This window comes from Salvia hispanica, chromosome 1 (genome assembly GCF_023119035.1).
Source record: "Salvia hispanica cultivar TCC Black 2014 chromosome 1, UniMelb_Shisp_WGS_1.0, whole genome shotgun sequence".
Classification (NCBI taxonomy): domain Eukaryota; kingdom Viridiplantae; phylum Streptophyta; class Magnoliopsida; order Lamiales; family Lamiaceae; genus Salvia; species Salvia hispanica.
This window is the reverse complement of record NC_062965.1, coordinates 48,242,339-48,264,225: the sequence shown is the minus strand read 5'-3', so window position 1 is coordinate 48,264,225 and position 21,887 is coordinate 48,242,339. Positions and strand designations below refer to the sequence as shown.

At 35.9% G+C, this 21,887-nt stretch overlaps 4 protein-coding genes across 5 annotated transcripts; 1 reads left to right on the top strand and 3 right to left on the bottom strand.

Annotated features, from left to right (window-relative positions):
- Positions 1–915: 915 nt before the first annotated feature.
- Positions 916–2,424, bottom strand: LOC125211817 (transcription factor MYB17-like). Its single transcript, XM_048111758.1, has 3 exons — positions 2,021–2,424; positions 1,714–1,843; positions 916–1,635 (listed from the first exon to the last, which is right to left on the bottom strand). The coding sequence occupies exons 1-3, from the start codon at positions 2,151–2,153 to the stop codon at positions 1,080–1,082; spliced, it is 819 nt and encodes a 272-aa protein (XP_047967715.1). The 5' UTR covers positions 2,154–2,424; the 3' UTR covers positions 916–1,079.
- Positions 2,425–9,490: 7,066 nt separating this feature from the next.
- Positions 9,491–15,300, bottom strand: LOC125200747 (DEAD-box ATP-dependent RNA helicase 8-like). Of its 2 annotated transcripts, none has more exons than XM_048098497.1 (10): positions 14,723–15,300; positions 13,888–13,948; positions 12,997–13,231; positions 12,230–12,468; positions 11,600–11,851; positions 11,316–11,496; positions 10,384–10,472; positions 10,215–10,288; positions 10,024–10,145; positions 9,491–9,844 (listed from the first exon to the last, which is right to left on the bottom strand). In XM_048098497.1, exons 1-9 carry the CDS (start codon positions 14,989–14,991, stop codon positions 10,067–10,069), a joined length of 1,479 nt encoding a protein of 492 aa, XP_047954454.1. In that variant the 5' UTR covers positions 14,992–15,300; the 3' UTR covers positions 9,491–9,844; positions 10,024–10,066. The 2 variants fall into 2 exon arrangements, with proteins under 2 accessions (XP_047954454.1, XP_047954455.1); XM_048098498.1 differs by having other exon boundaries at positions 9,491–9,838.
- A 1,453-nt stretch (positions 15,301–16,753) lies between these two features.
- Positions 16,754–18,061, top strand: LOC125202247 (LIM domain-containing protein PLIM2b-like). Its single transcript, XM_048100612.1, has 5 exons — positions 16,754–17,017; positions 17,099–17,198; positions 17,284–17,309; positions 17,376–17,465; positions 17,526–18,061. The coding sequence occupies exons 1-5, from the start codon at positions 16,757–16,759 to the stop codon at positions 17,877–17,879; spliced, it is 831 nt and encodes a 276-aa protein (XP_047956569.1). The 5' UTR covers positions 16,754–16,756; the 3' UTR covers positions 17,880–18,061.
- Positions 18,062–18,425: 364 nt separating this feature from the next.
- LOC125202248 (phosphomannomutase) lies at positions 18,426–21,797 on the bottom strand. Its single transcript, XM_048100613.1, has 12 exons — positions 21,652–21,797; positions 21,435–21,524; positions 20,821–20,865; positions 20,637–20,703; positions 20,441–20,517; positions 20,115–20,150; positions 19,717–19,772; positions 19,540–19,639; positions 19,327–19,422; positions 19,166–19,255; positions 18,951–19,002; positions 18,426–18,772 (listed from the first exon to the last, which is right to left on the bottom strand). Exons 2-12 carry the CDS (start codon positions 21,501–21,503, stop codon positions 18,720–18,722), a joined length of 741 nt encoding a protein of 246 aa, XP_047956570.1. The 5' UTR covers positions 21,504–21,524; positions 21,652–21,797; the 3' UTR covers positions 18,426–18,719.
- Between the last annotated feature and the right edge of the window lie 90 nt (positions 21,798–21,887).

Below are 21,887 nucleotides of genomic sequence, written 5' to 3'. Positions count from 1 at the left end.
AAACATAATTTTACTAATTTCATGGTTGGTTTTAGGAGGAAGGCTTATTGTATAGAAATTGATAGTAATAAAATGTCATAAATGTGGTTCTAGCGACGCTATAGCTAGCCAAAGTAACTGTGTTCGGTTTGCAAGATTGTAACCGGGATTAAATTTGTAGTGTGTTTGGTCATGAGATTCAACCCTACAATTCTATCCTAGATGGATAATCATGGGATACAATTAGTTATAGGGAACCCCCTATGACTAAACTAATCTCACAATTCAATCATAGATTGTATCTTGATATTAATTTACCTTGGAAACCGAACACCACCTTAATGTGGGAAAACATCAACAAGGCTTCCCTTGAGGTGCTCTACAAGAAAGTCGAGATAAGGGCATTGACAATACAGAAGCAACATAGTCCATAGAGTTGATTCTTCATACTCCTCATTAACAATTTAAGAGCACTATATCTGAAACATTACAAACACTATTAATTATTTTTACATTTCTCATTCAAAAATAAATACAAAATCAACTTTGAAATCGAATTAGTCGTAAGGGATGACTTGTTTAGCACGTGCCAAGTCGTTGGTCGAGGCGAGCGCATGTCGCATGACGTGCGCGCCGACAACTTTACATACAAAGATGTGTTACACGGTGTATCGGAGACTCAGCAATGTTTGTGTCGTGCCATTTTTACAAGAAGGCAAAAGAGAAGAAGATGGATTTTGTTGAAGCACAAAGGGTCAAGATCCCACTTTGGTTTTGTGTGCTTAATTAAATTTTTTTATTATTTATGTTCACGAGTCCCTTTGGTTTTGTAATAAGTACGTAAATGAATAAGAGTTGTCATAGTAAATGTACTCAACACATTAGAATGCATAACTCTTATAGATTTAGTGCAATAATTCCAATAAAAACCTCTTATATAGTATAATTAATTACCATATATATGTATTAATTTGTCATTTTCAAGATTATAGATTAGTTGGGAGGAAATTACATCTGCAGCATTTCTTACAAGACAGAATCCTTCAAGCAGCATACAGCCAAAAAACACAAAAAAGAATACATACATATCTTCTGAAATTCTAGAAGAAATTGCCATAGAAATCAGGTTGGCTCAGAAAGCTCATATCATTGTTGGTCGGAAAATCCAAAAGCAGCTGCAACGCCGACTCCGACGAGTCCTCCTCCTCCATCTCATTGCTGCTGCTGCACGATCCCGACCCGGCTCCCACGTCTCGTTCGCCCCCCAATTTGCCGCCCTTGTACTCAGACTCGGGCTCCACCTTCACGGTGGCCTCCGACAAGGTGCTGCATTTGGTGGACGAACAAGACGGGCTGCGCGTGCTTCCGGAAGTTTCCTTTCGGAAGGTCGCCCCGACCTCGGAGTTCCAGAGGCGCAGGAAGAAGTCCCCCTCTGGAGCTCCTGAGGCCGGCCTCAGTGGGGTCAGAAGGAGCGAGGACTCCTTGGAGAGGCGTGCCTCCGCCTCGAGGCGAGCGGTCTCCCACTGCGCCATGTGGCGCGTGGAGGCGGGAGACGGCTCGCGGATCTTGAGAAGGCGCTTCTTCAGATGAGTGTTCCATAGGTTCTTGATCTCGTTGTCTGTCCTGCCCGCGAGCTGGGACGCGATCGCGGCCCACCTGTAATCAATCAATTATATCAGAAATAGTTTATCGACTTATCGTATTGTATTATATTATATTATATTAAAATCGGACCTGTTTCCGAGAATGCCGTGTAACTGAATGACGAGCTTCTCCTCCTCCGGAGTGAAGGGGCCTCGTTTGATATCCGGCCTCAGATAATTGGTCCACCGCAGGCGGCAGCTCTTTCCACACCGGAGAAGGCCTGTGTGAATATGTTAAACGAATCAATATGACACCAAGATTTAACGTGGAAAATCCCAAATCGGACACAAAAAAACCCTAATTGGCCCAACATAGTAACACCAACAACAAGGATATATCACAAATTAACAAAGAGATTGAGATTGGCAAATTAAAGAGTAAATTGAGGAAATTAAACCTGCAAGTTTGGGGAGAGATCTCCAACTTCCTTGGCCATGTTTGTTGATATATTCCACCAATTTGTCATCTTCTTCAGGAGTCCATGGCCCCTTTTTCAACCCCTTCTTATCACAACATGGAGCCCTTCCCATTAAGACCAGAGAGAGAGATAGACTTTAATTATGCCTTAAATCCTCAATTATAAATGCACACTCTCATACCAATAATAAAAACACAAGACTTAATTGATCTATTGTAATTCAATGAAAATAGAAGTGAAAAAAAATCCTTCTTGAAGCTGCAATCACACACTATCTCTAGAGAGAGGGGGGAGAGGTGTTTATGATGTGAAGAAGGGAGAAATGGAGTGTTTGAATGTTGAAAAAATAATAAATGCGAAAAGACAATTCAGAGTACTTTTTCGCAGCTGGGATAAATGGAGAGCTTTGAATGCTCGCACTCACACTGATATATAGAATTACAGAGGAGTAAATACTAAAATAATTATTTAATTTTTTCTAGCCAAATATAGGGGGCAATTATTTTTATTAACATGGACGAGGATAATTGGATTGAATTGAATGTTGCCGTAGACCAAATAAATTCTTTTATTTATTGCTTTCCCTTCTTCTCAGGTTATGCACACTGACTTCATTTGCTCCCACATATTCGGCTGTGTTTAATTCATTTCAACATTCAATTTTCGAATTTCATGTTTGTACTAGTATATTTCAGTCTTTGAATTGATTTTAATTAATTAATTCAATTTTTCATTTTAGGGTTTGGGCCTCATATAAGTAGCTAGTCCGAAAATTGTTTCTTTGGTCTGTTTTTGATATATTGAATAATAATTTTAAATTTCAAATAATTAGGGTTTCTTAATTCTCATCAAATCATTGAGTTAGTAGTTGTACATCAAATCAAGACTTATTTCAATAAACGGTCCCAACCCCCAAGAATATAAGTTCCCCCAAAATAAGAGACTGAGAATTATAGGGTCAAACTAGGGTTTTTTGTTTTTGGGTGTGTTTCAATCTATATTAGATCATATTCATATCTATATGCATATCTCCAAAAAAATAGTATCCTTTTTACCAATCCAATTGTTACATATACAAATCTCCAGACACATAAATAGAGCATATTTAAGAGGAAGGGTGTGTAAATGCTTGAATTGCGCCAAGAAATTAAAGTGCAAATCAAGTGTCTCCATTCAATGTGCTGGTGTGTGAAGTGAGTAGTAAATGCAAGATACTAGAAAAGATCACCAAGAGAGAGAAGTTTTAGAGATTTACCAAACAAGAGATGAGATGGGATGTATTGAAGGTGGTGGAAAGCATTTAATGGAGGTTGCATTGAATGTGAGTAGAGAGTACTCTCTCTACAACTATACATGCACATGCAAATATATATATATGTGTGTGTGTGTGTGTGTTAGTGTGTGGGGATGTTAATGCAATAATGGAGGAGACAGAGATTGATGCAGCATGAGCATGAGAGAGAGTACGGATCCACTGCTGAAAATGCAATAAACGGACATCCCTTTTTCTTGTGATTTGTCTTAAATTGAAATTTGAAACACTCACACTCTCTTTCTTTCATCGCTTTGAAGTTTGAAAAGTCAATTCATTTTCGCTGCCAGATTTTTCGCCCTGATTTTCCACAACGTGTCTCATCTCAGACGCTGAGATTTTGAAAAATAATAATCCCTCCGTCCCGGCTAAGATGACACATTGCTTAGCCGGCACGGGATTTTAGGAGTTATTGGTTAAAGTGTTTAATTTGAGAGAGAAGGTGAGTGTAAGTATTAAAGTAGAGAGATAAAGAAAGATGAATATTTTAATAGGAGTGAGAAAAAATGGTTGAGTGTATTAATTGGAGAGAGAAAGTTACCAAAAAAGGAAATGTGTCATCTTAGTTGGGACAAACTAAAAAGGAAAACGTGTCATTTTAAGCGGGACGGAGGGAGTAACATTACTAATTATTATTAGGACTCGTTTAAAAAAGATGGGATATGAGAAAATAGGGATGTTATCAATTGCTAACTAATTACTAATCCTAAATTGAGACCAATTTTCGACCATTAGATTAGAAGATCTTGTGGTTAATATAATGTCAAGTGTAATATATTTTAAATTTAAATAATTATTAATTAAATTAAAAGGGTATTAATGTCAAATCCTATATGTAGTAATTATAACTAACTACTTTCTCTCTCCTCAAAATCATCCCAAATCTTTAAATTTACGTAACTCTCTCAATTTAAATTATTTTTTCGCAAAAAATATATGGGAAATTGGTCTCTAAAATCATGAACTTTGCCTAAAATTTGGTATTTCCCATGAATTTTGAAATTGGTATATAATATCACGAACTTTGCATTTTGTTTGGTATTTCCCGAACTCACTCAAATAAGATATTTTCATCAAAATCTTATTTAACATAGGCAACCGTGATATGTTTTATAATATTTGAAACCACATTTTAAGTTCATAACATGTAGCATAAAAAGTCACGTTGAAAACCACGTTGATTTAATTGTGTCAAGTATGATAAAAGTCTCGTAAGTTAGTCAAATATAGTAATAAACATGTCGTGGGAAAAACCAAACAAAATGCAAAGTTTGTGATATTATATACCAATTTCAAAGTTCATGGGAAATACCAAATTTTAAGCAAAGTTCATGGTTTTAGAGACCAATTTCCCAAAATATATCAAATTAAAGATAATTTAATAAGGATTCCAACGAGATCTCAATTGCATATGTTCCGACGATGTTCGGGTGATGAAATTTGATAAATTATATTTCTATTTTCGTACATGTTGATAAGCAGCTATTTTCAACAAATGCAACAAAAAATCTCAATATATCATAGGCAAAATCTCAATATTATGCATGTCCAATCTCAATAAAAATGTGTTGATATTTTCTTGTCCTTGTGTTGATATTCTAATGTCATATTGTTGATATTTGTAATACACAATGTTGATATAAAAAAACACTCACGAAAATTATCATATGATAACATAATGACGATATTACCCTTTTGTTGATATTTTGTCTACTATTTATTGAGATTTTGTGAGCTTTAATCTCATCCACTCATTTTAAAATCCAATGGTGGAGATTTAGTCTTAATTTTGAATTAAGGTGCTATAAGCATTAGAATAGGACCCTGAGAAAATATGTAAAATGAGATAAGAAATACGGGTTTCATATCAAAATATGCAAAGATATGATTTTTTTTAGTTGTTGTTTGATAGAACAGAAATTATCTAAATTTGTATCATGTCTTAACTTGACAAATTGGTGGATTACATAAACATGGTTAAAGCTATAATTTTGGTAAGATTGGGTAGGGCCCTTGTATTATGTAGGACTTTGAGTTAAGCTTAACTTTGATATCAAACAATTAAAAATGTCCATATATAATTCTCTATTTTGTTATTACTAACTTATTAAACACATAACATTAGTAATTATTGAGTTAAGTGAAAGAGGAAATAAAATAGAATAGAATAATAAAAAATAAAGTAACATATTGTACTCCCTCCATTTCATAGTAATAGAGTCATTTTGTCATTTTGGTACGTTACATAGTAATAGAGTCATTTCCATTTTTAGTAAAAGTCGACACATTTTTCCACACCTACTTTACTCTCTCTTATTTTATTCTCTCTTCATCTTTTTACCTTTTTTCATTTTTCACTTTACTCCCCCTTAACTCACCTAACACAATTTTCATTAATCTTTGTTACGAAAAGAAACGCCTCCGTTACTATGAAACGGAGGGAGTAGTAAATAAATTATTTTTTGCTAAAGAAAAAGAAAATTGATCACTTGTAATGAAACACAACCAATGAAGAAAATTCATTCAATTATGGAGTTGTGAAATACTCCCTCTGTTCCAATAGAAATGAAACATTTTCTTTTTGGTCTGTCCCATTAAAAATGAAACATTTCTAAAAATGGAAACAATACTCTCTCTAATTTTTCTTCTCTCTTACTTTACTCTCTCTTCATTAACTCACAAAACAACACTACATAAAATCTCATGCCGAAAAAGTAAATGTTGCATATTTAATGGGACGGAGGGAGTAGATAGATTAATATATATAGTGCACATTTGCAACCATTGATATTTGATGGAGTATTAATTTGTGTAAGTTTTTTTTTTGGTTAGGTGTGTATTAAGTCAAGCTCATTGTATTACATGTTATTTTATCATTGTATTTAGCGCTGGGAACTCGATCGGTTCGGTTCTAACCGAACCGACATCACAATTAACCTAGACCAAAAGTAACCGAGATAGAAGCACCGGAACTGAAACCGAAACCAAATTGGCCTCGGTTCGGTTCGGTTCGGTTCCAGTTAACCGAACCGGAACCGAATTTTAAAAAAAATAAGAATTATGTGGTTCATTGGTATCTGGACATTGCGTACGAAAAATTCCCATCCTAGCCACCACTTGCGCTACATTGCATTTTTACTTTTTAAATTTGTAGAAAGAATTATGTATGGACATCGCGTTTTGAATCTGAGTTTATAATTCAGATTTTATAATTGACAATACCAATTAGTGGGAGTAAATCGATCTCGACATTAAATTATAATCAACTAAAATTAGATAATAGTTAGTACTAGTAAATTACGGAATCTTAGTCTAATTTAAGTTTTCAATCTTATAAAAATATAAATGTACATTATTTATTTTTAATTAATTCTAATATGATTAATTGAATTTTGATCTAACTCAGATTTTAAGCTGCTATGTCTATACGGTATTGTACTAATCTTTTATAAAAATGAATAAAAGAAAAAATTACTCCCTCCGTCCGCGAATAGGAGTCCCGTTTTTCCATTTTAGTCCGTCCGCGAATAGGAGTCCAGGTTCACTTTTACCATAAATGGTAATAGGGTCCCACATTCCACTAACTTATTTCACTCACATTTCATTTAAAACTAATATATACAAGTGGGACACATAACTCTTTTCTCCCCACTTTTCTTAATATTTCTTAAAACTCGTGCCGTCAAGGAATGAGACTCCTAATGGCGGACGGAAGGAGTAGTTTTTAATAAAAATAATTATATAAACATGAAATTAATCGATTCTCTCGATTCTAACCGATCGACGTCTTGCTGCCGGAACTGAACCGAACCGATAACCGAAAATTTTCGGTTATCGGTTCACCGAGATTCAACATTTTAGGTTCGGTGACCGAATTCCCAGCCATTTATATTGGTACATTATAAAAAATGGAAAATTATCCTTTTTGAAGTAAGAATAGGAAATTAGGTGTGTATTACGTCAATAATTGACAATGTATGTTTACATGGGCACAAGATCCCTTGCTATGAGTGCATTAAGTCATCTTTAGTTAATACACGATCGATCGCACGACATATATAGCATGTCAGTGTTTACCGTTCGCATTTTGGTATAGTTGGACAGAAACCAGGGAATACTATGCAGGTGACTATGGAGTGATGATGAGAAGATGGGCAGGGGAGGCGTGAGAGTTGGGTTAGACGAGGGGTGTGGGAGACTGGGAGTGGCTGTTGGAAGGCTTGGATGACTTGTTGATACGATCGTCACATACTCCTATCATGTATGCTCCAATAGCGTTGTATTCTCTATTTTAAAAGTTGTTAGCTTTGTATGGATGACCAAGCCTCGTCTGAGATACTTAGTATGAGTAAAGTAATTCATAAACCATCATAAGACAATATTCATCCTTCAACCAAAACCAAAACCTATAGACTAATACATATTGCAATTGTATATTATGGGGGTGTTCGGTTTGCAAGATTGTATCTGGGATTAAATTTATAGTGTGTTTGGTTCATGAGATTCAATCTCACAACTCAATCCTAGATGGATAATCATGGGATAATTAGTCTTAGCTAATCCCCTATGACTAAAATAATCTCACAATTCAATCCTAAATTATATCTTGATATTATTTTATCTTGGCAACCGAACACCACCTCTATTTGCAAATGGACATAACTTTGACTTTGAAGATTAAAGTTTGGTGTAGAGCAAATTGTTATCCAATAAAACATATTGCTACTTCTACTCTACAACTCTAGCTATTTAAATCCTGTATGACTTCAATAAGTATTTGGATGGGACAAACTAAAAAGAAAAGTGAGTCATCTTTAGTGGGACGGAGAGTAACTGATTTTGGCGTTTCGGAGTTTAAATTGGGCGAACATTGCCAGCTTCCAATTACTGAATCGAATTAAACTAAACTCGTCGTCAAATTAACAGTCGCATACGAAATTTTCAAGTTGATTACGATCTGCTAATGTGTAGGAGTGAGTATCTTTAGTAATGTTTCATTATGAAGGGTGACCTGAGTAGATGCTTTGTTTATAACATCATACACTATTTAATACGCAACAAATATGATTCTAATGTCCCACTGTACAATTGGGGCATTCATTCCACCAACCTTAATGTCTTATTTACCTATAGGGACAGAAATTAATTACAAGACACAACTGATTTATATGAATAGTCAAGTCCTGTTTTATTTGTTTTATTCTTAATTCCTCGTGATGATAATAATTTGAGTGGCTACACGATTCCTCTTAGCTCTTGGGTGTCTTTACCCTTTGCATTGATTCTCGACTATTGAAGTCGAAATTTATTAAATAAAGTAACAAATTCTATCTAAAAAGTGATAAACTCTAACTACCACTTAAAATAAAATAATCAAACTATCAAAATAATTGATAAATTAACTTCATTTATTTTAAATTTTTTTAATTTGACCATATGTATAACGAAAATTAACTTAAATTATTTGTATCTATTCCATCACCCCTTTTCATTTTCTTCCGCTTTTCCTTTCCCAGCACACCCACCGGAAAAGGCGACCCTATGGTGGATCTCCCACAAAATGGGCATTGCCTGCCCCGCACCCCTCTCCAAGCCCGTCCCACAGCGGAGGGGGATGCCCAGCTACCCGTCCAAAGGCCGCTGTAGATGCTCTCAAAAGTATACATCCCTCATACTAATTGATTAAGCAGGAGTCTGTCGAAGTGAAAAGAACAGCTAGGGGAAGCACATGTCGTGGACAAATTCTTGTCCAAATCTGCGAGCATTTACTCACCCCGACAACTATAATGAAAGCAGTCCTCAAAACTTATCTTGTTTTTCCATTTTACTCATACATCATCTTTTACGAAATAAATATATCTCTATATCATGTCCCGTCTCCTTTTATTTGGATACTAGTGCATCCACAACGAACATGGGCTCCATTAAAATAACCATCAATAAACCAATTTAAAGAGTTACTTATGATTATATCATCTGCAACAAGACTCTATGTCCATCAAGATCCGACCGAAACAACTAACTATAGGCTACGGTCAAGATATATAGTAACTGACAAGCCTGAAATTGCCAGAATAACAAGCTACTTCAGCAGTCGGGATATCGGATCTTTCACCAAAATGTAACGGGAGGCGAAAAAACAGAACCACACTCTTTCTCCTTCATTGAAGATCACACGTACAAAGTAGAATAAGAAAGCCCTCTTTCCGGGGTCACGCAGAACATACAGGAAGACAGGATTGACATAGTCTAACGATAATAGAGAGAAAAAAACGATTCATAACCTAGAGCAATAGGGGCATAATCCTGAAATTATATGGTATACCATCTTTAGAAGTTCAAGAGCCATCAGATGCCCAATATGTTGGAAATCTGGGCATCATCTTCATTACTGGTCAGACACAGAGCTTCTCATTACCAAGAGCATGATTCCATCTTAACCCCGACCTTCGATCATCTCACCTCTTCCACAGGCAGCAACTTTCCTGCAACTGAAAAGGTGTTAGAGAGGAGTAGAGTATGAAGCATGGAAGATACATGAACAATCACATTCTTGCTCTTGATATTTAAAAGTTTTTTCGAAAGAACATAATGAAATAAAGTGGGGGATAAATGTGATATGGGAAGAAAACATTTAATACAGAAAATGTCAGTTCCAAAACTTGCCAACCTTACAAACTTCAAATTATGGATTGAATAGCAGTCCCCACAGATCACTGACAGTATATGGCCTGGTCAATTTGTGGTGGGATCTGCTTGATTTCTGTTCCTAATTCTTGTTCAATCCTATACCTGAGAAACACAAAATTTGGTAAGTATATTAATCTCTAATAACAGTGAAATAAGGGTTGAAGTGCATACAAATTGAAACGGTCCTCATAGGTGATGAGATTCACAGCTAAACCAAGATGTCCAAATCTTCCAGATCGCCCAACCTTCACACAAAATGAAAAATAAGAGTAGGAAAATCAGATAACACACTAACATGACAACTTATAAAAAAGTTATAGAAGTAAAAAACGTCACATACCCTGTGTAAATATGTTTCTGAATTCTTAGGAAAATCAAAATTGATTACAACATTGACTGCCTGGATATCTATCCCTCTTGTAAACAAGTCTGCAATGTAATAAGAGCACAAAAAGTAATGGATAAGATTGTTTAGAGCATAAATGATCGTAAAGAGAAGATGTATGAGATTGTCATAAAAAGATGAGACTATATGTCACACCCCAAAGTACGCCATTTCTATCAATCTACAATATCTATTATGTAGACAGCATTCCAAATTCAAGGTTCTAAAATTAATACGTAAGTATAACCTAAAGTGAGGTCATATAGAAGAGCATCATTCTTCCTGTAATAGTACCCAACCGATGCTTTACTTTGAAAACGGACACAAAATAAGTTAAGACTTAAGAGTGACATTTCAAAAAGAATGTAATCAGGGTTCAGAGGGAAGATAGAATATGGTTTCTGAACAAAACAATCAGTAAAAGAACAGGAGGGGGAGGGGGGAATCATGCACATCTGTTGTGTATAGACACAACATAGATACCAAGAGGAGAGACTGAAAGTCCCACCATGCCGGATCCTGATAAAGGTAAGGGCTCTCGCCATGCAAGTAACGAGAACAAGATTGTTTATGGTGGCTTTCTCAATTATTGATCCTCTTATTCCCATCTTCATACAATCAGAACAAATATATAGCACTACCAGGCATCGATAACTCAAACATTTCCACCCTGTCCAAGACCTCACATAAAGAGGAAGGGGCAAGAAAAACACAAAAGTTTCAGATGGCCCCTTAAAGTTTTAAGCAAGTATAACCATTTTTTTTGTTAAATGTTGCAATTAAGAAACACAGGAATAAACAGCTATGAACATGGTTTATATATATCCAGTTATCCACCCATGGAAAATTCTATAGATTTATAATGCCTAAAGTTGCATAGTATGTACCTGTGCAAACAAGATTCCTGCAGGCACCATTACGGAAATCGTGAAATACTCTGTTGCGGTGATCCTGAAGCATCTTAGCATGAATGTAAAAGCAAGAATAGCCAAGTTCCGTAATTTTCTTGGCAAGAAGTTCCACCCGATTCACAGAATTGCAAAAAATAATAGACTGGTTGATTTGAAGCTGAGCCAAAGAAAACAGACATCAAAACCAAATCACCAAAGATGGTAAAGTAATTCCCAGACAGTGATAGAACAGACAAAATAGTAACTCCTGATTAATTAACCTTTGAAAAAAGGGTGTTGAGGCAGTGAACTTTCTGTCTTTCTTCAACAAAAGCATAGAACTGGGTTATACCCTTGAGGGTAAGCTCATCCATAAGGTTGATGATATAGGGTTTTCTCAGATATCGGTCTTTGAAATCTTTTACTGTAACAGGAAATGTAGCTGAGAACATAAGAATCTGGCGGTTTACAGGCATAAAGCGAATTAACTGCTCAATAGAAGGTTGGAACTCTGGCGACAGAAGCTTATCAGCCTGAAAGAAATCAATGGAATGAAGGTCATTTTTTAGCAATAGAATGTCACCATCCCCAGGATTGGATCTGTGGCTGTTGGCCCATGCACAATGTTTTTTGAGCATTTGTGATGTGCTAAAGTCAGAATGTTTAGAATAGGCCAAATATGATATACTTGGACTAACAGCCACACGCCCAATTTTTAGCATGTCATAATTTCTAAACAAGGCTTTGCATGGGCTAACAGTCGCAGGGCCAATCTTCAATTCCATAAAGGCTATAAAATGGGTGGTACGACAAGACAAGTCATAATGAATAGTCATGCAATATCAGATGGCCAATAATCTTCCACATCCAACACTTTCCAATAACAAACAAGATAGGATATATTTACTTACCTCATCCATTATAAGCATGCTACACTCATTCAGAACACAGACATTCTTGTTAGCAAGATCAAGAATTCTTCCTGGTGTCCCAACAAGTAAATGCACTGGTTGATAAAGGCGCATTATGTCATCTTTCAAGCTAGTTCCACCAGTAGTTGCCATGACTTGAATTTGCAAGTGCTTCCCGAGTTCTTTACAAACTTGTGATGTTTGAAGTGCCAATTCTCTTGTGGGGACAAGAATAACAACTGCAAATGAAGGAATCCAAATTAGCATTAATAAGTTCAATAAAATAACCAAAATTAGTACTCCATTCAATATTAAGTTAAGCAGGCTTAGCATTAAGTAGTTACAAAAATCAATGAATATTAGTATTAGCTAGTAAAATATTAAAACTACAGATGCCCTAGAACTTATTAATGCTAGAAGTTGTCTACATCACAGTCATGCTCTTTTAAAAGATATATAAGGATTGTATCCACATTCTTCAGCTTTATGCACAAAATTTACCAAGTAGCTGTCAGATTGATCCTATGATGTATTCAATATCCCACACTTAACTTTATAAACCCCTATATGTTTGTGTATAGGCAGAGAGAGCGAGAGCACCATGGTACACTGTCAAAATGCAATTCCCTCCTAACACAATGGTATATACCAATATTTATCTTGACCTCTTAAAAAGCATTTTGTACCAAGATAAAATCAGCTCCTATTTCTTCAAAGAAAGTTCAGAAATTCTACAATTGCAGAAAACTGCAAATGGGTAATATAACCTTGTATAACATTTTTATCTTGATCAATCTTCTCCAAGGCAGGAATGCAAAACGCTGCAGTTTTTCCAGTTCCATTTTTTGCCCTAGCCAAAATATCACTTCCAGTGAGAGCAATTGGAATACTCTCTTCCTGGATCGGAGACGGGCTCTCGAAACCCTTTTCGTATATTCCCATTAGCAGTTCGCGCTTTAAAAAGTAGTCTTCAAATTCATTTCCTTTGGTAGCTGTAACATCCTGAAAGACAAATGATAAAACAGAAGTCGGGCCAACAGTCTCTCCACTCTCCAGACATGGCAAAGATCACAAACAGAAAAGTTGAATAAAACGAGAAAGAAAGTATCAACTTTTAAAGAATTTAATTACCAATAAGGTCATACGCGGAAGTGTTAAATGAGAATGCTAGAAGACCTCACAGTGAATGAGTCATATCGTGACAGTGTCCACTATAAAATTCAGTATTCAATAAACATAAAATAAAAGCAGTTGAAAAAGAAATCAATGCACTCAAGTCTCAACTTATTCACCATCTGAACAAATTTTTCACTTAGCTTGACATCTTCAAATCAGTTATTAACATTAACTATCAACTTACAGATCAAGCAAATATCATAGTAATTTATAATCAGTTAACTAGCCAATGTGCATCCTGAATTTCCTACTTGCTCAATCAGAACTTTTTGGTTATGACATATTAGAAACATCCACAAGAAAATCAATGATTTTTTTCCCTGACTACGATAACCAAGGATTGCATTAACCAGCAGAACAAAGCAGACATTTGTAACTGGACGAAAATATCTATCAATTTTAAGCAATACACTTAAATATAATATCTAAATTTCAGTTTGGATTTGCAACAATCCAAAAATCGTGAAAAACGAAAGTGTTACCTCAGTTCTGTAACGATTGTCCCGTGGTGGTAACTTTAAGTTTGCCTTCCAATCTTGTGAACTGGCCAATATAAATAATAAGTACCAAAATGCAAGAATAATGTTATGTGTACAGTGGAGATAAAGGGCCAGAAGAAGAGTGCTCCAAGTTCAGCAACAAATAAAATGGAAAGCATAAAAATAAGAAGCAACACCAGTACTGCCACAAAACCATATTGCAGAGTTAAAAATAAAAAAAATAAAAAAATATCTCTCCTGTCCTTAAATTAGCACGAGACCATTCCAACAACAAGCTGCATGCTTTCAAAATCTGTACCACGTAATTCTAACTAAAAATGACTCTCTCTAGCAGCACTTAGTTCTACAAAACACAGCGACTACCTGCTTGAAGTCCCCAAGAAAAAGAAACACATAGTCAACTTATAGATGAATCAAGTATCCAAAATCTTTCGTTTCTACAAGAAAGTGTAATTGGTTTTTCAAATGTGATAGCAACTACATTTCTGAGGCTGAAGTCAGGTTATATATCAACACTGTATAACCTTGGATTCCCAAAAGTTGATGACAAAATTAGCTCATCAGTCCTTTACCAATAATTTCAATGATTAAACTCCAGATCATCACACAGCTAGCAATGATTACCATAAAAATACTAAGAAACGGAGTAGTAACAAAAAAAGACATTCAATTTCTTAAATTCACTTATTCAGTTAAAAATGTACCAAGTAAGAATGCATATAAAGGACAAAAAAGGGGAAAAGAGATAAAACGTTAAGAACATGGAGATTAGCCAATATGAAACCAACAGCAAAATGTGCAGAGTATTGACAATAACCTAGAATCGACGGCTTCCGACTGAACGGTCTTTTCAACCTCGTCGACAGCGGAATCGGAAGGAGGCAGCTGATTTCTTCGCAGCCATTGCTGCTGATTCTGAAACAATTGTTGATTCTGATTACTAGGAGCTGGACTTCTTTGCGCATACTGGTGCATAGGGTTTCGCGGCTGAAAATTAGGGTTTGGTCCGGCATTCGGGTTCATTCCGCCGTATCCGCCTCTGCCGCCACCCATTCCCGGCGGTGGGTATCTCGCTCGCGAACTCATCAAAAATAGATACTAATTACTGAAATTAACTTTGAAACAATGGCGGATTGGGCGATCCTGCGCCTCAATTCGTATCAAAATAGAGAGCCTAGGAAATGAGGAGATACAGATCGAGTGGGTTATGTACAGAAATTGTGCGAGAAACAAAATTTGGGCGAGGTAGAAGATACAGTGGCGTCTCGCAATTGGGAGGGAGGGAGGAATATGGTGCAAAGATTTTCGTGGGGAAAGCGAAGGTTGAAAGAGAAATTGAGTCTACGAATTGCGACCGTTCTAGGGCAGGGCGCGCGTCCCAGGATTTTTTTACATACTACTATTTGGGAATGAATATGCACATTTATATAGCATTTCCCTTAATTGTAATCTATAATCTATTTATATCTATTTTAAATTACAAGAAAATAAAATTCTTAATTTTATTTTTCGCATATACCATAAAAAAAAAAAAAAAAAAAGCCGACTTCAACTTAGGTTATAAAAACAGACCAGTAAATGAATTGGCAAAACTACCAATTCGTGGTTTACCGACGTTACTCTTTATCGAGTTGATTATTACTAATGGAGCCGGATTAATCTCTTACTCATAATAAGCAAAAAAGATATTGCATAGCACAAATCTTGAATCTCAATAACATTAAAGCAACTCAAGTTAGCAAAGTTATGTTAGTACTACAATGTCACTTAAAAAATAATGAAAAAATAAATAAATTAAAAATCGGGTCAATTGCAATTGAATCGATTTATATGTCCAAATAGGAACAACATACTGAATTGGTCACTAATCAAAATTTTAAACACTCCCAGATGCAACAATTGATATTTTATCACATCTTTTTATTAGGATCCCCACAGCTCTTTAGTGTTAAGCTTCAAACAGATCATAAATCTTAGATCATTGAATTGGATGATTGTGATCAACTGCATTATTACACTATAATGCTACATTATTAGTTGGTATACATTATTAGAATGGAAATCTACATTATTAGATTATAATGTTACATTATTAGTCGGTGTACATTATTAAAATGAAAATCTGCATTATTAAATGACACGTGGCGTAGATGACAAAAGGATAGGAATACATCCCTCTTTTTATACAGTATATCAGCCATAAAATTTCAAATCTCACAATCACCTTCGTATAATTCGTATGGGTCGAGCTAGTGTATTTCCGCATAATACTTCATATATACATTGTTTGTGCACAAATTTTTCTTGAGCAATAAAACAATAAGTCGACAACAATCAATTACAAACTCATCAACCAAAAAGTTAGAAGAAGCATTGCGGATATAATGAAAAATTATAGGTGGCGAAGGCGAATGACATCGCGCGCTAATGGCCAACTCAGTTCCTTGCCGACGATGTATATATTGCCCAAAATCATGTATGAAACGAGAGTCGTGGTCGAATACAATCTCATTCGGAATTCCATGTAATTAAACGGACATTTTAGAAACAAATGCAGCAGCAACATTCAAACAAGTAAAAGTTCTCAAATGTGTAATGAAATGTTAATATTTAGACACACCAACATTACAGTAGGGGAATGGGGAAAATAATACTACAAAAGAGTGGTGTAATGTAAATTGTAGATTTGTTTCACATTAATTTATATTTTGAAAAAAATATATCTAACCATGGATAGTAGTGTGTAACATATATATACACAAAGTGGAATGGGGAAAATAATAGAAAGAGAGAGTAACTAACATAACTACCATCTCCCTTCATTTCCCCCATATTATGGGATCTCCAATGAATGTCCTTTCCACCACAAGAACGAGATGAGTATAAAAGGAGTTATGTGGTTTGGAAAGAGGGAATTTCCTTAGTTGAAAAAGGGGCTACCTTCTTGATTTATATAATAAATAGGGAGGAGATGGCATCGTCATTCACCGGAACTCAGGATAAATGCAAGGCCTGCGACAAGACTGTTTATTTCATCGATCTCTTGTCTGCTGATGGCGCCACCTACCACAAAGCATGCTTCAAATGCAGCCACTGCAAAGGAACCCTTGTTGTATGTATTATTTCTGTTGTATCTTATCTCTCTCTGTTATATAACATTCTAAATGCATTTGTAATTGTATCTATCTCATAGATGAGCAACTACTCCTCCATGGATGGCGTGCTCTACTGCAAGACTCATTTCGAACAGCTTTTTAAGGAGTCTGGAAATTTCAGCAAGAATTTCCAAACTGGTCTGAAATTTCAATCTATTTATCTTTTGTATATGTACTAGTGCATCTTCTCCACAGTTTGCTGATGATTCATTCATTCATGCAGGAAAAGGAGATAGGGAAAACTCACTTGTAAGATTTTATATGCATATGCAATTGTGAAATGAATAAAAATGTTGATATTATTGTTGATGACAGACAAGGGCACCCAGCAAGATGTCTGCCATGTTCTCTGGTACCCAAGACAAATGTGCTGCCTGCACCAAGACTGTCTACCCTCTTGATAAGGTAATTACTATTCAATAGATATATGTAGGAGTTGTGTTGAAAGAAGTTGAATATATGCAGATGACAATGGAGGAACAAATATACCACAAGGCATGCTTCAAATGTGCCCATGGGGGGTGCCTCTTGACCCACTCCAACTATGCAGCCCTAGATGGGGTGCTCTACTGCAAGCACCATTTCCAGCAGCTCTTCTTGGAGAAGGGAAATTACCAGCATGTCATTGATTCCACCGCCCACAGGAAGACCGCCAGTATGGAGGGCATCGACGTCGACGCTCTGGTCGAAGAAGGCGAGCCTGCAGAGGAGGACAACAAGCCCGCCGATGACCCTGATCCGACACCTGCCCCTGACGCAGACGAGGACAAACCTGCAGACGCCGGAGACGATGACAAGCCTAAAGAGGAAGAATCCTAGATGAGGAGATATGCATATACATAGTCCAATTGATGTTATGAGTTTTTTTTGTTTTTTGTTTTTTGCTTCTGGCACTATATTTGATGTATAAATGTTGTTGTTTCTTTTTAGCAAGTGTTATACAGTACCAGAGATACAAGTTGTACACCTCAATAATATAGTATATTCTTCAATTTTGCTAATTTAAATTTCTACCCATACTTTTGGTATCCATGACACTTGCTTCTTGAAGTTCATGAACATTATGTTGAGAAGACATAAAACTGGACAAATAGGCTATTGCCTATTTGGTTTAGCTTTTGTTCTACCCAGAGATCATGGCAAAACTAATGTGATTAATCATAACACACACATTCTCTCTCTCAATGAGATGCACACTGCACAACTGATAATAATGACTATGCTTAATTTATGCAGGCAAAATTTCGTGACTCAGAGATGGCAGCTACGATCAATGAGTTTAGGTCCCGCCTCCTTTCCGAGCTAACAGAGGTAACCAGATTTTAATCATCTTTCATCATGTTATAAGGTCGGTCACTCATAATCTATGGGAACTAAGCAAGTTGAACATTCGATAAATCAGGGGGCATGAGGTCACTCATACAACAAAGTGTACAATGTCTTGAAAACACAATGTATTAAATACGAAATAACAACAACCTTTCTATATATATTAGAAGAATGGATTCAGTCCCATCATTTTAAATGTCCGTTAAAGGAAGAATCTGTACTCTCAGATGGTAGACCTTCAAATTCTGGATTTTTCCTGATGTCTATGAATCACAAATAGCTCACAGCAGAACTTTGAGATGTTGGAAAAATCAGAGGCCATCCATCTTGCTAGCTCAGGAAGAGTTTCGTACACTGACTTAATGTGTCCTCAGGGCTAGTAACTGACATCAAGTAAGGAAAACACAATTTCTCATCACAAGGGGGAGGATTTGTAGAAAAGGTGCTAATAAATCATGGTTGAATTTCTGGTTTAGTTCAAAACAATTTAGATTTTCATAAGCCTGGCAGTGAATTTCTTGATTGAATGAAGACACTGGGAAATTGAAAAAATGCACTCACCTGTGTGGCCATTGGTCCTCTCTGACTCATATATCTCATAGTCATTTCCTCCCTAGTCAAATACAAAGGGAAAGCAGACATAATTTCCATTAGATGGGCTCTAGTGGAAGAAGTTTTGATCAAACAATTAATTGTAGAAACAATAACATGTTAGATTATAGCTAGGAGTAAGGAAAAAAAACAGATTAGTTTCTACTGTATAAAGGCTAGACAACCTTGTAGGTCTTGTCTCCAAAGAAGTGAACTTCTTGAAACTCTTCCAGGTATTTCAAGCAATATGTTTTATCCCAACCTTGGGGGAAGACCTGCAGGAAACATTTTGCTCAGGTACAAACTACATCAAATGGTAACTTAGTGAACACAGACAATTTCTTACATCAAAACTGATTTGTCCACCTATGGAAAAGGTTAGGTTATACTGTGCAAACTTCTCACGGAGCACTGACACCATTTTGGGGCGAATGTTGTGAACCTGATTACATTTATGAACTCAGTTCTGTAAAGAGTAAATGAGAATACAAGTTCTAATGACAGAATTTCAAATGTCTCTCAAGTCTCAATTATGATAAAGATATGGTCCTTCGACTACCTTATCATACTTTTCAAACTCATCTCGCTCTTCCTGACTGCAATTTCTTCCAATGGGGGAGACATTAAGCATCCCATTTCGGAATTCAATAAATGTTCCCCTATAATGAAAGAAAATGTATCTGAGATTCCAATAAGATATGACCAGGTTCCAAATGACAGTTTTAGGTTTATTAACCTTTTAATGGGGATGTCCAAGTCAGCGATGTAGTGGAGAGAAAAGTTAATCAGTTCCTGCAATATTATTAACAACCCATCAAATGATTTCCAATAAGAAATTGTTTTGTTAAATTAGTAGCCAGCATCCAGAGAGCCAGAAGGTGAAAAATTGTCATATCTATCATCAAATCTGATGGCATGCATTCACAGAACAAGGTCATGGTGCAAAGTAAAAAAAAAAAACAGTTAACGGCTTTTAACTCTATCGTAGATTCTATTCCTTTCCAAAAGACATGTCTGCATTTGAGAGGTCAAACATTCACTGTAACACCCTTCAAGAAGGTGAAACATGCCTAATAATTGTAGTATTCCGTATTCGATATGAATAACTTCATAAACAAGGTGGCAGATTCTAACCTTGAGCTTTTCTTCTCCAAGAAAGGTCTTCAAGCTCTGCATGGCATATATGAGTTCATGAAAATGAGAAGCTAGCAATATGAAAAAGTACGAGATGCTTCAATAATCTTCAAGAAAGTAGGAGCACGCCAATATCTCAAGAAGCTAGCAAACTTATTAAGCATTTAAGTGTTTCTAATGGTTTAATTTTCCATTATGACCTGCAATTTGATCATAAAAAAGGACACATGTATTCCAACTAGTTTGTTTTTGCAGGAAGTAAGATGAAGAATGTTTCTGTCACCCTCTTTCAGCAGAGATGATATGTTTTGAGTCTTAGACAATACCTGTGTTCCAATTAACTTTCCATCCTTGTAAGCAACAAGGCCATTCTCAGCAAACATGTAATCATAGTCATCAGTAACTGCATAGAAACAAGAAATCATATCTCTACAATTAAGATGAAGTAAAATCACGCAAAGATGATCTGCTATCAGGGATCAGGATCTAAGTGAGGGATTTCAAGATTTAAGTGTATGTGACCTGTTTTTCCAAGCTGCTCTGCTATCTTAACAAAATCAGAACCTCCAACAACGCCAATGGTTACAACCTGTGAAGAGATAAGTACAAAGTTTGAATAACATTGTCATGTTTTCCTCTACTGGATATGTTTTACTCTAACAGCGAAATTTTATGCAGCCTGAAAGAAAAAATAAAAATGAAGTACCTTTCTAAGGTTCCTCATGAACTCTAACATCTCAGGAGTAGCCCCCTGCAGCAAAAAAAGTTGCAAAAACGCTAAATCAACTCAACATAATAACATGTAACTGAACAAGAGTGAATAGATGCAAACTCTAAGACCCCAATAAGAGATAGTACTATTATTTAACTTATTTCTATCAACTAATATCTCTATAAAGACTATTCACTAATAGTCTATTGACGAAAAGATATATTTCATCATTTCAAAGTTCACAGGGATCATAAAAGTAATGAGTACATTATAAAGGTTACTAAATTACAGATCATTAATTTATGAAGGTTCTACTAAAAGTAGAGATAGTGCAACTTCAAAACTACTCATACGCTTTAACTAGTTCAAGGAAACCAGGCATTCGCAAAATTCGTGATGGACTATCCACACTATTAGTTTCAAATCCTCATCAGTCATCTCTAAAGTTTCAGCTCGAGCAAAGGAGTTTCACATGTTTAACACTAATCGCCAATTATATCAACTTAGCTGTGAAATTGTACCAACATTTTAAGTCAAATCCCGTAGAGATTACAGAATTTAGAAATCGGAAAGCAGAACAAATAAGAAAAATAAATCAATTTACACACCTTCCTGGGAGCAGTGAGCGTGCCATCGACATCAAAAAGAGCAATTACGCCAGGTCTTCGTACAGCCATAATCAATTTCAAATTTTCCTCCTGCATTCCGAATTCACGATGCTTTCAACTTCCGAAACTTGATCACATTAAATATCACCACACACACACCAGAACTGAAAATGTACTTAAAAAAACTGTTAAGATTGAAAATATCAAATTAGATCACCTTTTGAGTGAAGCAACAAGGAGTGAGATCTGAGTCGAAAGGAGAGGGAATTCCAGAGAAAAGAGCAGATCTGAAAAGGGGTGGAAGGCAGTTGCTGGTGGAAGTGGCAATCGTTTTTATAGTTTAACGACAACCAGTGGAATGAAGATCCTATATCGTCGGTGTGCAATGTCGATAATGCCCTCAACCTTATTTATTTTTAATAAACTTCATGACCCATATCACATGTTGCGGGT